Source organism: Lagenorhynchus albirostris, chromosome 5 (assembly GCF_949774975.1).
Source record: "Lagenorhynchus albirostris chromosome 5, mLagAlb1.1, whole genome shotgun sequence".
NCBI lineage: Eukaryota > Metazoa > Chordata > Mammalia > Artiodactyla > Delphinidae > Lagenorhynchus > Lagenorhynchus albirostris.
The window spans coordinates 89,921,722-89,935,125 of NC_083099.1; the positions used below are offsets into that span (position 1 = coordinate 89,921,722).

At 41.9% G+C, this 13,404-nt stretch overlaps 1 protein-coding gene across 1 annotated transcript in view; it reads left to right on the forward strand.

Annotated features, from left to right (window-relative positions):
* The first annotated feature begins 3,424 nt into the window (after positions 1–3,424).
* GUCA1C (guanylate cyclase activator 1C) overlaps positions 3,425–13,404 on the forward strand; it is a 32,221-nt gene continuing 22,241 nt past the window's right edge. The window contains 2 exon segments of the mRNA XM_060149050.1: positions 3,425–3,474; positions 3,476–3,629. Of these exon segments, the coding sequence (XP_060005033.1) occupies positions 3,425–3,474; positions 3,476–3,629 (204 nt within the window).

The window sequence follows — 13,404 nt, forward strand, 5'->3', positions numbered from 1 at the left end:
AAAATCTCACACAGAAGCATACGCATATACCCTCGCAAAAAGAGGAAAAGGGGAAAAAATCATAAATGTTCCTCTCAAAGTCCACCTCCTTAATTCAGGATGATTCGTTGTCTATTCATGTATTCCACAGGTGCAGGGTACATCAAGCTGATTGTGGAGCTTTAATTCGCTGCTTCTGAGGCTGCTGGGAGAGAGTTCCCTTTCTCTTCTTTGTTCTCACAGCTCTCAGGGGCTCAGCTTTGGATTTGACCCAGCCTCTGCGTGTAGGTCGCCGGAGGGCGTCTGTCCTTCGCTCAGGCAGGACGGGGTTAAAGGAGCCGCTGATTCGGGGGCTCTGGCTCACTCAGGCCGGGGCGCGGGGGGGGGGGGGGCACGGAGGGCGGGGCGAGCCTGCGGCGGCAGAGGCCGGCATGACGTTGCACCAGCCTGAGGCGTGCTGTGCGTTCTCCCGGGGTAGTTGTTCCTGGATCCTGGGACCCTGGCAGTGGCGCGCTGCACCGGTTCCCCAGAAGAGGGGTGTGGATAGTGACCTGTGCTCGCACACAAGCTTCTTGGTGGCAGCAGCAGCCGCCTTAGCGTCTCATGCCCGTCTCTGGGGTCCGCGCTTTTAGCCGCGGCTCGCGCCCGTCTCTGGAGCTCCTTTAAGCAGGGCTCTTAATCCCCTCTCCTCGCGCACCAGGAAACAAAGAGGGAAGAAAAAGTCTCCTGCCTCTTCGGCAGATCCACACTTTTCCCCGGACTCCCTCCCGGCTAGTCGTGGCGCACTAACTCCCTGCAGGCTGTGTTCATGCCGCCAACCCCAGTCCTCGCCCGGCGCTCGGACCGAAGCCAGAGCCTGAACTCCAGGCCCCGCCCGCCCCGGTGGGTGAGCAGACAAGCCTCTCGGACTGGTGAGTGCCGGTCGGCCCTGATCCTCTGTGCGGAAATCTCTCCGGTTTGCCCTCCGTACCCCTGTTGCTGTGCTCTCCTCCGGTGCTCCATAGCTTTCCCCCTCCGCCACCCGCAATCTCCGCCCGCGAAGGGGCTTCCTAGTGTTTGGAAACCTTTTCTCCTTTCACAGCTCCCTCCCACTGGTTCAGGTCCCGTCCCTATCCTTTTGTCTCTCTTTATTCTTTTTTTCTTTTGCCCTACCCAGGTACGTGGGGACTTTCTTGCCTTTTGGGAGGTCTGAGGTCTTCTGCCAGCCTTCAGTAGGTGTTCTGAAGGAGTTGTTCCACGTGTAGATGTATTTCTGGTGTATCTGTGGGGATGAAGGTGATCTCCGCGTCTTACTCTTCCGCCATCATCCCGGAAGCCGCGTGTATAATTCTTATTCAAACTTAGAATTAGGTTTCAATTCAGTACCTACTCCTCAAGTTTTATTTGTACTTTGTTGGGTTTGTGGTTAGGGAGAATTGCATATATATGTATATATATATAAGTCTTTCTACCCAAGACTAAAATATGCCTTTCTATATGTTCAGGGCTTCATTAGTGACCTATATTATTATTTAAAATTTTTCTTCAAATATATCTAGTATATTATAGTTATATTTTTTGCAATTAATTAGATGTACTCTATGGCCTATTAAAAATGAATCTTTTTTCCTATTATCTTATGACTAGTTAATATTTTATATAGCAAGATTTCTGATTTTGAGATATAAATATTGTATCCAGTGTAAGAATTCTCTTTATTTCAAGTAATCATTATGCAGTTTTTTTTAAAGCATAATTTATATGATCAAACAGTTTCTGGATCTCAGGTCCTTGCATTGTTGATCTATACGAAGTTTTCCTTCCACAAGGGATTTTCTTGGCCCCTTAAAAACTTTCATTATCTTCCTCTGCCAACATCAGTATCCATTCTTCCTTTAATCTAAAAATTGGTGATTAATGAATATTAATGGCGATAAGAAGTCAATGCCTCTGAGCATTCTTCTGGCAGACATTTAGAAAGAGTCTGAAGGGGGACTTCCTCAGAGAATGGTTTTTGAAGATTTTTACAGGATATTCCTCATATTTCCTAACTGAATATTCCCAAGGGCTGAGTCCTCATTATCTCATCTTCTCTCTTTTTACTCTGCATAAGAAATCTCATCTAGTCTAATGGTTTCAAGTAATACTTCCAAATGAATAAGTTCTAAATTTCTATGACCTGATTGAACACTTCATTTAAATCTAGTTATGAAATAGGAATTTTCTATTGAAAGTCTATATTGGTATGTTTGACAGAAAATTAATCATAACCTCTCCGATTCCTGTCAAGGCAGTTCATTTAGGCCCCAGTGCCTCAAGTTCTTTGAGGATCTGGGGTTTTAAACAGGTAATCAGCTAGGACTAAGGAATGGGGACTAAAGTAGTAACTAGACTTATGAACTGAGTCAACATGGGAATCGAGGGGGGGAAATGGAGTAAGTTTAGGGGAGGAGAGCCATTTTGGGACAAGATGACTTCAGGAGGAAATAATATAATTCTGTTGCTCCTAAGTATGGTTGGTAGCAAGATGGCTTGGGGACCACGCAGGGCAATTCATTTCCATTATTAGACCATGGATACAGTTCTTAGGCCCATTGGATCAGCTCTGAAGTCCATTGGCAATTTGGGCTTGGCTGGGACCAGATAAGCTCAGGAACTAGAGTGGGATAAAACCAGCAGGCAGAGGGTATGGCTAGATGCAGGTTTGAGAGACAAAAGACAAGAACAGAAAGCGGGGGTGGGGCGGGTGGGTGCGGGCAGTGGCAGGTACAATGCCGGAAGACACAGCCCCATAGCTTCCTTTACCTGCAGTCCACACTTTACAGCCTACTACATTTACAACTCTTCTAACTACTTATTATCTGGTTATCTCTGCCTATTTCCCTCTCGTACATAGAATTCCTTTAACAATACTCAGAATGTTTAATTTTTCCATGGCTTAAAACAATGTTCGTCATCTAAATTTATCTTCACAATATTCAGATGTGAGAAGGCAGATACTCTTAATACTATTTTACAGATGGGAAACTGAGACTTAACTGAAGTAATCGTTCAATGTAGTTATTAATAAGTGGTAAACAAAGCCTAGAACCCAGACTTTCTGATTGCAACTCTAAGTTCCTTCCATTAAACCCCACTGTACCACTCAATAATGTAGGCGTAACTTATGGCTAACGATATGGCAAGGGTTACCCTCTAAAATACTGTCTTCTGTCCTTTACAGAAAACTCTATCTCTGAATGGCAGTAAGCAACAATCCCATCAGCTAGTAAGTGACCTTGGTCTTAAAATTGTACTGGTAAATTAATCTCACTGGCTTTCTATTCTTATTTAGCCTATAGCCGTAAGAGGTTTAGCGTAGTTTCTAAGTGCATATGTTAACCTCAAGTTTTAGTGAAGAGTGAGGGACTAAATCCAGAAAGACCTTACATGAAAACAGCGGGAGAAAACCTGTAGACTGTGAATCATGTTGGGGAATAGCGAATCTATAGCTGGTGGTGAGACAGCACCTCCTGCTAGAGACCTGTGTGTGGTACAGAAAACTTAAAATGCAATATCCATCCAGTGTGCAAACACTGTGTGAGTTTAAGACATGCTTGCGTCTGCAAGGTCTGAATCAAAAAGCCAGGAAACGTGTTGATCAAATCTGTAATACCGTTGACAAGAACAAAGTAAGAACTTTCACTTATCATTTGGCTATGATTCTCCATTTCCCTCTTTTTTCAGTAAAATAGCCTAAGGTAAAAAATGTGTGTTCCACTGAATGGGGAGGTCTTCAGAGAACTCACAGCTTGTAGGTGAGTCATTAAACACATTCAGCACTGCCGGCATGAAAATAATTGGGAACTAGCCTCTCTGCCCTTGGAAATGTTCTGCATGTAGGGAGTTATTTTATTTTGTTTATTTATTTATTTTTTTGCGGTACGCGGGCCTCTCACTGTTGTGGCCTCTCCCGTTGCGGAGCACAGGCTCTGGACACGCAGGCTCAGCAGCCATGACTCACGGGCCCAGCCGCTCCGGGGCATGTGGGATCTTCCCGACCGGGGCACGAACTCGTGTCCCCTGCATCGGCAGGCGGACTCTCAACCACTGCGCCACCAGGGAAGCCCGGGAGTTATTTTAAAACCAAATTAAATCTTGGCATGGAATTCTAATGCTATCCTTTAAACAAATCTAATAAATGCAGATTGATTTACAAAGACTGATTTCAAAGTATTTAATGCATTGGTGACATTTTATAGAAAAGCAAATTACAGGAATCTGCTTTTAAAAGTGTGATTGCATCTAGATTGGCAGATAAAAATACAAATTAGCCAACATGTTCATACTCAAATCAAAAGTTAGAATGCTTCATAATCCTTTTCTTTTTTTCATATCTGACCAATTTATTTTGGGGATAAACAAACTAATTTACAGTTTTAAATTCAGATAAATATTAGTTTCTAAAGATTGTTACTCAACTGTTGTCTTGAATTTACTCATTTCTGAGCTGCAGCACGTTTTATTTCATGTCTTAAAAAAATATAAAAACGAGAAAAGAAAATATGGAATAGAAAAAAAATAAGACAAAAAAGTAACAATCTGAAATACTAGGCTACTGTCTGCTTTTTCTTGTACATTTCAGTTGTTTTACCTCTAGATCTGTATATTTCAAAATGTGCTGATGCCATCTAGAATAAAAGGGAACCGGAAATACTACTGGTAGAAAAATAGATGACTTTAGAAGGCTGTGCATGATAATAGAAGATAAAGAAGGGATAATTAATTCAGTACAGTTAAAACAACTGGCTGTCCATTAGTATGTATGGAATCTAATACAGCCTTTTGAGCCCTTAGGCCAAAAAAACCAGATGACTTAAAAGGAGGTAACATCCAGGAACTGGGGAAAATTAAACCTATGCAAAATTAACAGCTATTTTAATCCTTGTAGCAATGTCAGGAACATTTCTTTTAGGACTGTCCTTTGTTCTTTGTTTTAAAATATGAATTAAGGACTGCCTGCTTATCATGACTATTTCCCTCCTCATAAATTTTTGCTCAGTGTAGTTGCAAGCAAACCCGGCTCTGCCCCCGAGGAGCTTACAAATCAGTAGAAAAATGAGGCAGATTCTGCTTTTAACTCTTAAAAAGGTTTTGGATATGCTATAGACGGAGTATTTATGTTCCCCTCTCAAATCATATGTTGAAATCCAAACCCCAATATGATGGTATTTGGAGGTGGGGGGTCTTGGGGGGGTGATTAGGTCATGAGGGCAGAGCATTCATGAATGAGATCAGTGCTTTTATAAGGAGGCCCCAGAGAGCTCCCTTGCCCCTTCCTCCATGTGAGGACACAATGAGAAGACGGTTGTCTATGGGAAATGCGTTGTCTATGGGCCCAGGAAATGGGCCCTCACCAGACACTGAATCTGCCTATGCCTTTGATCTTGGACTTCCCAGACTAAGAAATGTGAGAAATCAATGTGTTTAAACCTTCCAGTCTATGGTATTTTTGTTGCAGCAGCCTGGACTAAACAGGACGACCCTGTGTGCACACTGGCATGTTGTCTCTCTCTGTCTCTGCCTGTATATGTATCTGTCTGCTTCTCTCCCTCTCTGTCATTCTGTGTCTCACTCATGTGACAGCTGCTGACCCAGCCTGCTGTGAGCGTCCCAGTTTCACAATGGAAGTCTGTTGCTCTAGACAGCAGCTTCTTAGGCTCTGATGGTGGCGTTCCTGAGAGTTTAGAAGATGAACTCTATCAAGTCCTTTAGTTATTCTCCAAAGGTGTTGATGTCATGTCCCAGGCCAGTAATTTTGTTGTTAGCCCAATGTTTGTGGAAGCACTGTGAGTGTCAGTGGTTCACATGCAAGAACAGGAACATGCTGCCGGGGAAGCAGGCACAGACAGTGTCCAAAGTGTCTGGGGCTTGTGTGCCACTGGAGTGAGAACCCTCTTAGTGACAGTCATGGGATGGCCAAACCCATCTCAGGAGCTCGACTGAAATGACTTGGAAGTTCTTCTCTTTATGATTTATCATAGAGATTTCATGTTTGCTTAGGGAGCAAGTAAACCTAGGCAGGCAGTGATGACTAATGCCACGAAAGGTGTGGAGATCTCAACGTAACATCAGGTCGTAAAATGAGAATAGTAAGGATTGCTCATTATCAGGTGATAGCGAGAAATGATATGCAATTATGCACAGGAAAACAAAACAGCCACATGTTTAATTAGATCAATGAAACTATCAGCTGTCCAGAAACCTGGAGGATTTACTCTAAGAAGCTCCTCTGCAGTTTTACTATTCTGGATGGACATCATTCTAAAACACTTTCCTGCTTCCTCAAAGTGCTGGTAAAACATTTTCTTGATATTAGAGTCATTATTATGAACATTGGTTATTTCATTTATGAAATGCCAAGAAGCACCTATGCCTATTGAAGTTGCTGGAGCTAAGTTCCCTGATGTCAAAAACCCTGAAAGTATGCACTTTTGTTGTGTTTGCTCTTACTGTTTTTCTGTCCCTTTCCCTGCTGTCAAACACACTTTACCCATCTTTCTGGTTGTTATAATACCAAAAAGCTTCCAATCTCTTTCTACTCTGCCATTTCTAAGTGGCTTCGGCTTGTACTCAAGTTAACCAAGACTATTAGAATAGGGCTTAAAGTAAATAGATTCCAAAATTTAGAGTATAAAGTTTATAACTATTCTTTGGCTAATCACACACATTTGCAGCCTGCTCTTTGGCACTCAGTAAAAACAGTTAAGGCTTTCTGAGCACTTGTGATGTGCCTACCCCTGTTCTAGGCACAGTACATAGACTAACACACTCAACATAATGATAATAAAACCTGCTTTACAATAGTGGCCATAATGTTAGCACCCCAGACCTCCAGGGAAGGTAATTGACCAGGGCCCCAGGTGCATGGCTTTGAAATCCATCACTGCACTTGAGCTGAGTCTGTGCCCAGGTTTAGAATATGACCAGTGATTGAGTGCAGGAGAAATAATACGGTCAGCCCATTCCTAAGACAAGGGGACTCCTCTGTCAGCTGGCTATGGCTCAAGGATTCCCTGGCGGCTTTGTTGAACTGTAAGTTTCAGGAGTGTCAAGGACACTTCCACCCAACCTTCTCTTGCTCTCTTCACCTGGGTCAGATTAGCATCCTGGTCTGGCAGCTCGTTCAACCTTCCCTGACTTCCTTCTTGTTTCCTTCCACACAGCATTTTTCCAAATAAAATCCTTAAATTGGAATTGATAGGTCTAATATCCTGTGAGTGAGAGTCATGGAAAAACAGCCCAGAGAAAATGTAAGACGACATAACAAACCAGAAAAATCAGACACTATCAGACACATGTTTCATAAGGGCCTGGCACAATCAAAAACAGGGATCAACCTATAGCATATGCTGAGAAATTTTGTAATTTTCATAAAAGGGGGGAAAAGAAATCAAATTAGCATTGAGCTTCTTAACACCTACACCAGAGACTAGAAGTAAATGGAGAAAATCTTCCAAAATTTTGAGGGGGAAGGTATGAGGCCAAATCAAATGTGGGGAAAAAAACAAAAACATTCAAGGACTGAAAAGTTTTACTTCACATATATTTTTTCTTAGGAAGCTACTGGAGCAGGTGCTCCAGCAAAATGAGGGACTAGATCAACAAAGAGGGAGAAAATGAAGCCAACATAGGAAAACAGATGTGGGCAGTTGAGGGTCATGAAGGAGGGCAGTGCAGATCAACAGCTATGCAGAAAGCCCAATGTGCTGCTCCTCCGATTGAAAAGGAAGAAGGGGGACTCAGGGAGGAAAACCTGAAGAAATGACATTGATGGATTATCTACTATGTTTAAGGATTTCAAAAACAGTATTAAGTCATTAACTGATATTTAACCAATCTGATGTGGTACATTGGAAAAAAGTTACAAGGCCAGTAAGCACAAAGAAAACTATTGAATAGATTTAGAATGAAGCAATTACATTCTTTTATTATGAAAATTTTACACCTAAGTAGAATAATCTAGTAATCTTGCATAGACCCATCATCCATCTTCAACAGTTACCAAATTTTATCACTTTGTTTCATGTCCCCCTATATTTTTCCCAGGGTTTTTTAGAAGAAAAAAATCACTCAAACTTTGCAGGATTTCACCTGCAAATACTTCATTATTCACCTATTACCAATAAGGACACTTTTTAGCCATAACTACTATGCCATTAGCATACATGGCAAAGACAACAATAATTCCTAATGTCATCTAATACCTAGTCTATGGGCAAATTTTCCTGATTGTCTCAAGCATACTTTTTAATTTTTCGTTGATTTGAGTTTGGGTCCAAACAAGGTCCATACATGAAAACAGGGGGTTATGACTTTTAAGTCTGGTTTTTCTATAATAGTAGTTTCCTACCTCCCTGCTCCATTTATGCTATTGAGTTAGTAGGAAAAGTGAGTCGTTGGTCCTGTAGAATATCCTACATTCTAGATTTAGTTGGTTGCTTTCTTGTGTCATCTAATTTGCTTTCTATTCTTCGTATCACCCATAAACTGTATTTAGCTGTTGAAGCTTAAATAGATTCAGATTCATTTGTTTGGCAAGAATACTTCATAAGCACATAATTACTGGTTGCCTTACTTTTGTGGATTGTCCGTTAACTTCAGGAGGTGTCAGCACGATGAGGCAATTATTAACTCCATGTAAAATAAGGAAGTCAATAATTTTGGTATACCAATGAGCTATGCAGAGAGCAAAATTTACCAGAGTTGTTAAAATCAAACTTCTGACTTTTAGATTAATCTACAATTGTGAGAGTATGCAGGAGGAACAGTGGTATGCTGGGAAATGTGTAACAACTAGTTTTCTGCGGGAAAATAGCCCTGATAACATTTGCTGGTTTCCATGGCATAAATACTTCCACCATGGCCAATTCCAAGCTACCAATCATTTAATAGTTGACTCGCAAATTTTCTGAAAATTTAACAGTCAGCTCCTATCAGCAGGTAGAATAAGCTCCAGCACACCACTGGGATATGTATAGGAGTCACAGAGTTAAATACTTGTTACTTGCTATAACAGGAAGTGAATAAAGGCTAAAATTGATCAATCAAGACATAAGCAGAATAAGCATCTCAATTGCAAACATGTAAATAAAAGAAAAAATAGCCCCAAAGTTCAAAGTTTTAAATTATAAGACTTTTAGTTTAATTTTAGATATGTATGTGTATGATGTACATGATAAAAAATTAAAACTGATTTTTAAAAATTTTATAACAAAAAAGAAATGGAAAAAATGATGGTAACACGAAAGATATTAGCAAATCTTTGTAGGTGAGGTCAGTGATGGAAATGGCTCTCCTCAAAAAAAAGTCTGTCTCTGTGCAAGGAACAACATAGATTCCTTCATTTCTACAACTAGGAATTGTCCATTCCATTATGGAAATCCTATGGACTTGAAGCTGAGGGTCTAGCCTGGCCCAAACTTGGTAGTGAGTAACCTTGTCAAAACATGAAGTCTCCATTAAAAAGTACAACACGATGTTTTCTAGATTCCACATATATGCGTTAACATATGATATTTGTTTTTCTCTTTCTGACTTTCTTAGTATGGTTACCAAGAGGGGAAAGGGGGTGGTGGGATTGATTGGGAGATTCGGATTGACATATATACACTATGTATAAAACACATAACTAATGAGAACCAACTGTACAGCACAGGGAACTCTACTCAGTGCTCTGAGGTGACCTAAATGGGAAGGAAATCCAAAAAAGAGGGGATATGTGTATATGTATAGCTGATTCACTTTGCTGTACAGCAGAAACTAACACAACATTGTAAAGCAACTATACTCCAATTAAGAAAAAAAAACTGAAAAAAAAAGTACAACATGATGAAAGTGTGTGGCTCTCGTGGTCAGTATTAAACCCACACAGGGTGAGACTGTGGGACTTGAAGTTAAGTGGGCTCCAAGGACTGACCAGGGCCACCTCCTCCCCCCACATTTACACCATTGGTTTGCTAGGGAAAATGAGTCATTTCCTAATGACTCACTGCCAAAGGAGAAGCTGATGAAAGGCTGATGAGCATTTGAGCTGGGTCTTCCAAAAACAAGAAACACTGTGAAATTGTAGATGTTGCTGGATCCTGGTTCCTAAAAGGCAGTGAAAGTGGACATGGACTACACTGCTCTCACCTAAGTATCCACATGCTTCACCTAGAGATGGATGCAAAATGCCCAGTTCCCTGGAAACTACTTCCTATACTGGACATGACCCTGCACCCTGGGCTGTATGCATCCAGAGTGCATGACACTGAACTTACTTCTGCTCTGCTGAAGTTCGGGCAGAGCCTGGCAATGAAGGAGCACCTAGCACTGCTCTTCATCCTGTACTCCGTGCATTCCAGCCACACTGCTTGCTTCACACTACACCTTCAGTTTGCCCTTCTTCGTGTCTCTTTTTTCTTTTTAAATGCAAGTGGTGCATGAATTCCTCCTCATGAAACAGCAGTGCAGAAACTGAATAATAAAAATGAAGAATTAATCATCCCCTGTAAACCCCACGGGCTTCCGCATACTACGCACCTAGCACAGTGGCATAAAGTGGATGTTGAACAAATATATACTGAGTCATTAAATAAAATAATAAGGGAAGTAACAACTCCAGTACCCTATCTTTTATACACGGACTTCTTTCCTTTCCATTCCTCTCTCTCTCCTTCACTCCCCCTTTTCCCCATATTTATACCAAGGAAGGCTACTGTGTCTTCCAAATTTTAACCTAGTGCCCAACTGGAGTGATTATCTGAAGGGAAATTTTTAAATGTATTTTTTATTTGTGTAGTTGGTAAGAATTTCAGCTCACACACTCAGGCATTTTAAAAATGTAACTTTTGATTTTCATAATAAAATTAATTTATATTTTGAGTCCCCATTTTACCAAGGAGATTTCTCCCTCCACTTACCAGGGTTGCAAATAAATCCCACGGGTGCATCTAAAACTCAAGGTATTAACACAGGTCAGAGGAGCACCTGTCCACACTGGTATTCACTGAGACAGAATCTCTCATCTCCTGCTTCACTTAGAAGGCTGCTGTCTCCGCACGGCTAGGCCTCCTGAGTCAGATTCTCTCAGTTACTTTATACTCCTAGGCTTGGAAGCCTGTTAGGCTGGCTCAGGGTTGTCTGACTAGATACTCCTTACAGACTTTCCTCCCAAGCTATGTTAGGTTCAGGGAAACTTGGTGAGTTTCTACCCAGTGCTTCTGCTCTTACATCTGCCAGCCACACCTGGTGTGTCTCTCTCCGCCCCGCGCCCCCCCCCCCACTAGTCTTGACCCTCACAGAGCAGTGCCCCTAACCCACTGTCTTGTAATTCTCTTTTCCTTCCCTGTTCCACACTTCCCCAGCCTATGGAATTTTTATCTAGCTTGAGAGTAGCCAGGAGAAACTGGCTCTAATTATGTGTTCTTCCAAATCTTTTGTTTGTGGCATAAACTTTATGCTGTGAATCCCAAATGGCTTAAACTATTGAAACTCAAGAGCTAAGAATGAACTCTCGATTTCTGCTTTTCTGTTACAATGACTTATCTCTCAGGCAATGAATGTCTTTACTGAATGTGGGAGGGCTGGATGATAGAAGGGATTACCAGGAACAAAGTCACATCCTTGATACACAATATTATTACCCCACTGCATTTGCAAAACTTTATTGAGCTCCTGGGAGGCATGGTGGAAGGAAGGAAGGCACAAAGATGATATAGGAATTGATCCCTGTACTCAAAGGAGTTTACAATCTAGTGAGATGACAAATGCATCCTCAAAAAATAAAAGTTAGTAAATGAAGAGTCAGATTGAAAGAGGGAAAAGCATTGTAATGACTCTCTAGCTTCAAGGTTCCAGATGAGTCTTGGATATTATAGGGCTGCTTTTAAAACCTGCCCAGTATTGTGAGTAATGGTCCAGCCTATTCTTAGACAGGCAAACTGGATGGAAGGGCCAGGGGAACTCTTCAATCCCATCCCAGCAGGGCAGGTAATAGAAAAATCACACTCAAATTTTGAAGGGGTGTGGGGATGGGGGTGAGCAGGCAGGTAGAAGATATGATTTTCCGTGCCCCCAAGGAGTTTACAGTCTACTGGATAAAAGTCATGTCGAGATTAAATGCCTTAAGAAGAAAATAAGGCAGTATAATATAACAAACTATAGCAGGGTTGTGCTATTCAAGGTACATCTACTGGGATCAGAAGATGCAATGAAAACTAAGTTGCCGAGTTAGGAAAGGCTTTTGGAGAAGCTGAGACATTTTGAGATGTTGAAAGAAGTTAAGAGATTGAATTATTACTAAGAAAAGTAACAGTTGCTGAACATTTCTATACCAGTCACTGTCTTAAACACTTTACATTTATTATAGAATCCTCAACAATAATGTAAAAGTAGGTACTATTTTTATCATTCCCGTTTTACAGATGAGGACACTGAGGCACAGAGAGGTTAAGTAAATTGCCTAAAACTACACAGCAGAATTGGAATGCTGGCAGTCTGACTCCAGGGGCTTCACTCTAAATTGCTATGGTATTCCACCTTTAACAAAATAGTTGAATATTTCAACAAAGAGAACAGCTCAAATTAAAGTACAAGGTAGGAGACAGAAGGGTCAGTGGGGACCTAACTAAGGCAGAGGGTTACCGCTAGAGCATAACTTGGAAGCACACACTCTAGGCGCCTCACCTATATCTTTTGCTCCATGCAGACAACCAGTGTGTTGCTGGGACTACATTTATTCTTACATTGTGGCTGAGAAATGAGGCACTCAAAGAACCAAGATGCTAGGAGGGACTTGCCTGGAGAATCTCAAAGCAGAAAACCAGCCCTCGGTCCCTCTGGCTCCTGATCCACATTCTTGCTGCTGTAATAGGTGTGAAGGTCAATGCACAACCCTCAGGGCCACATCTAGGCATCTGGGGATGAAACCGTGGGTTAAATCCATTTCACCTACCTTCACTAATCAAGGTCATTTTAAGATTTGCATGTCCTCCAAGCTGCACGTAGCCTATATAATAAGATGTTTGCTCAAGTTGTTGTCCAGGAACTCAGAGTCAGCTGCGCCTAGTTCGAGCTGAGCCGATTAAGATGGGATAGGACCACCGACCATCCAACTGGGCATGCGCGAGTGTCGCTCAGTGACCTTTTGAACGTGGAGGCCCGTAGCCTAGTTACGCCTGCGCAGAATGTCGATCACCACACCTTTTTCCAATCACCTTTCCCCACCTCTCCATGCTCTCCACGCCTCAGACCACCCTGCTGCTTCATTCCTCATCCCATAAATACCCCCGCCCCTTGCCTTCTGTGGGCAAGATTTGAGTTCTGTTTTTCTGTCTCTTCGTCTGACTGCCTTGCCGCAAATATATAACTCTTTGCCTCAAATCTCGGTATCTCAGCATCTTGGCTTGCTGTGGTCAGGGCAAA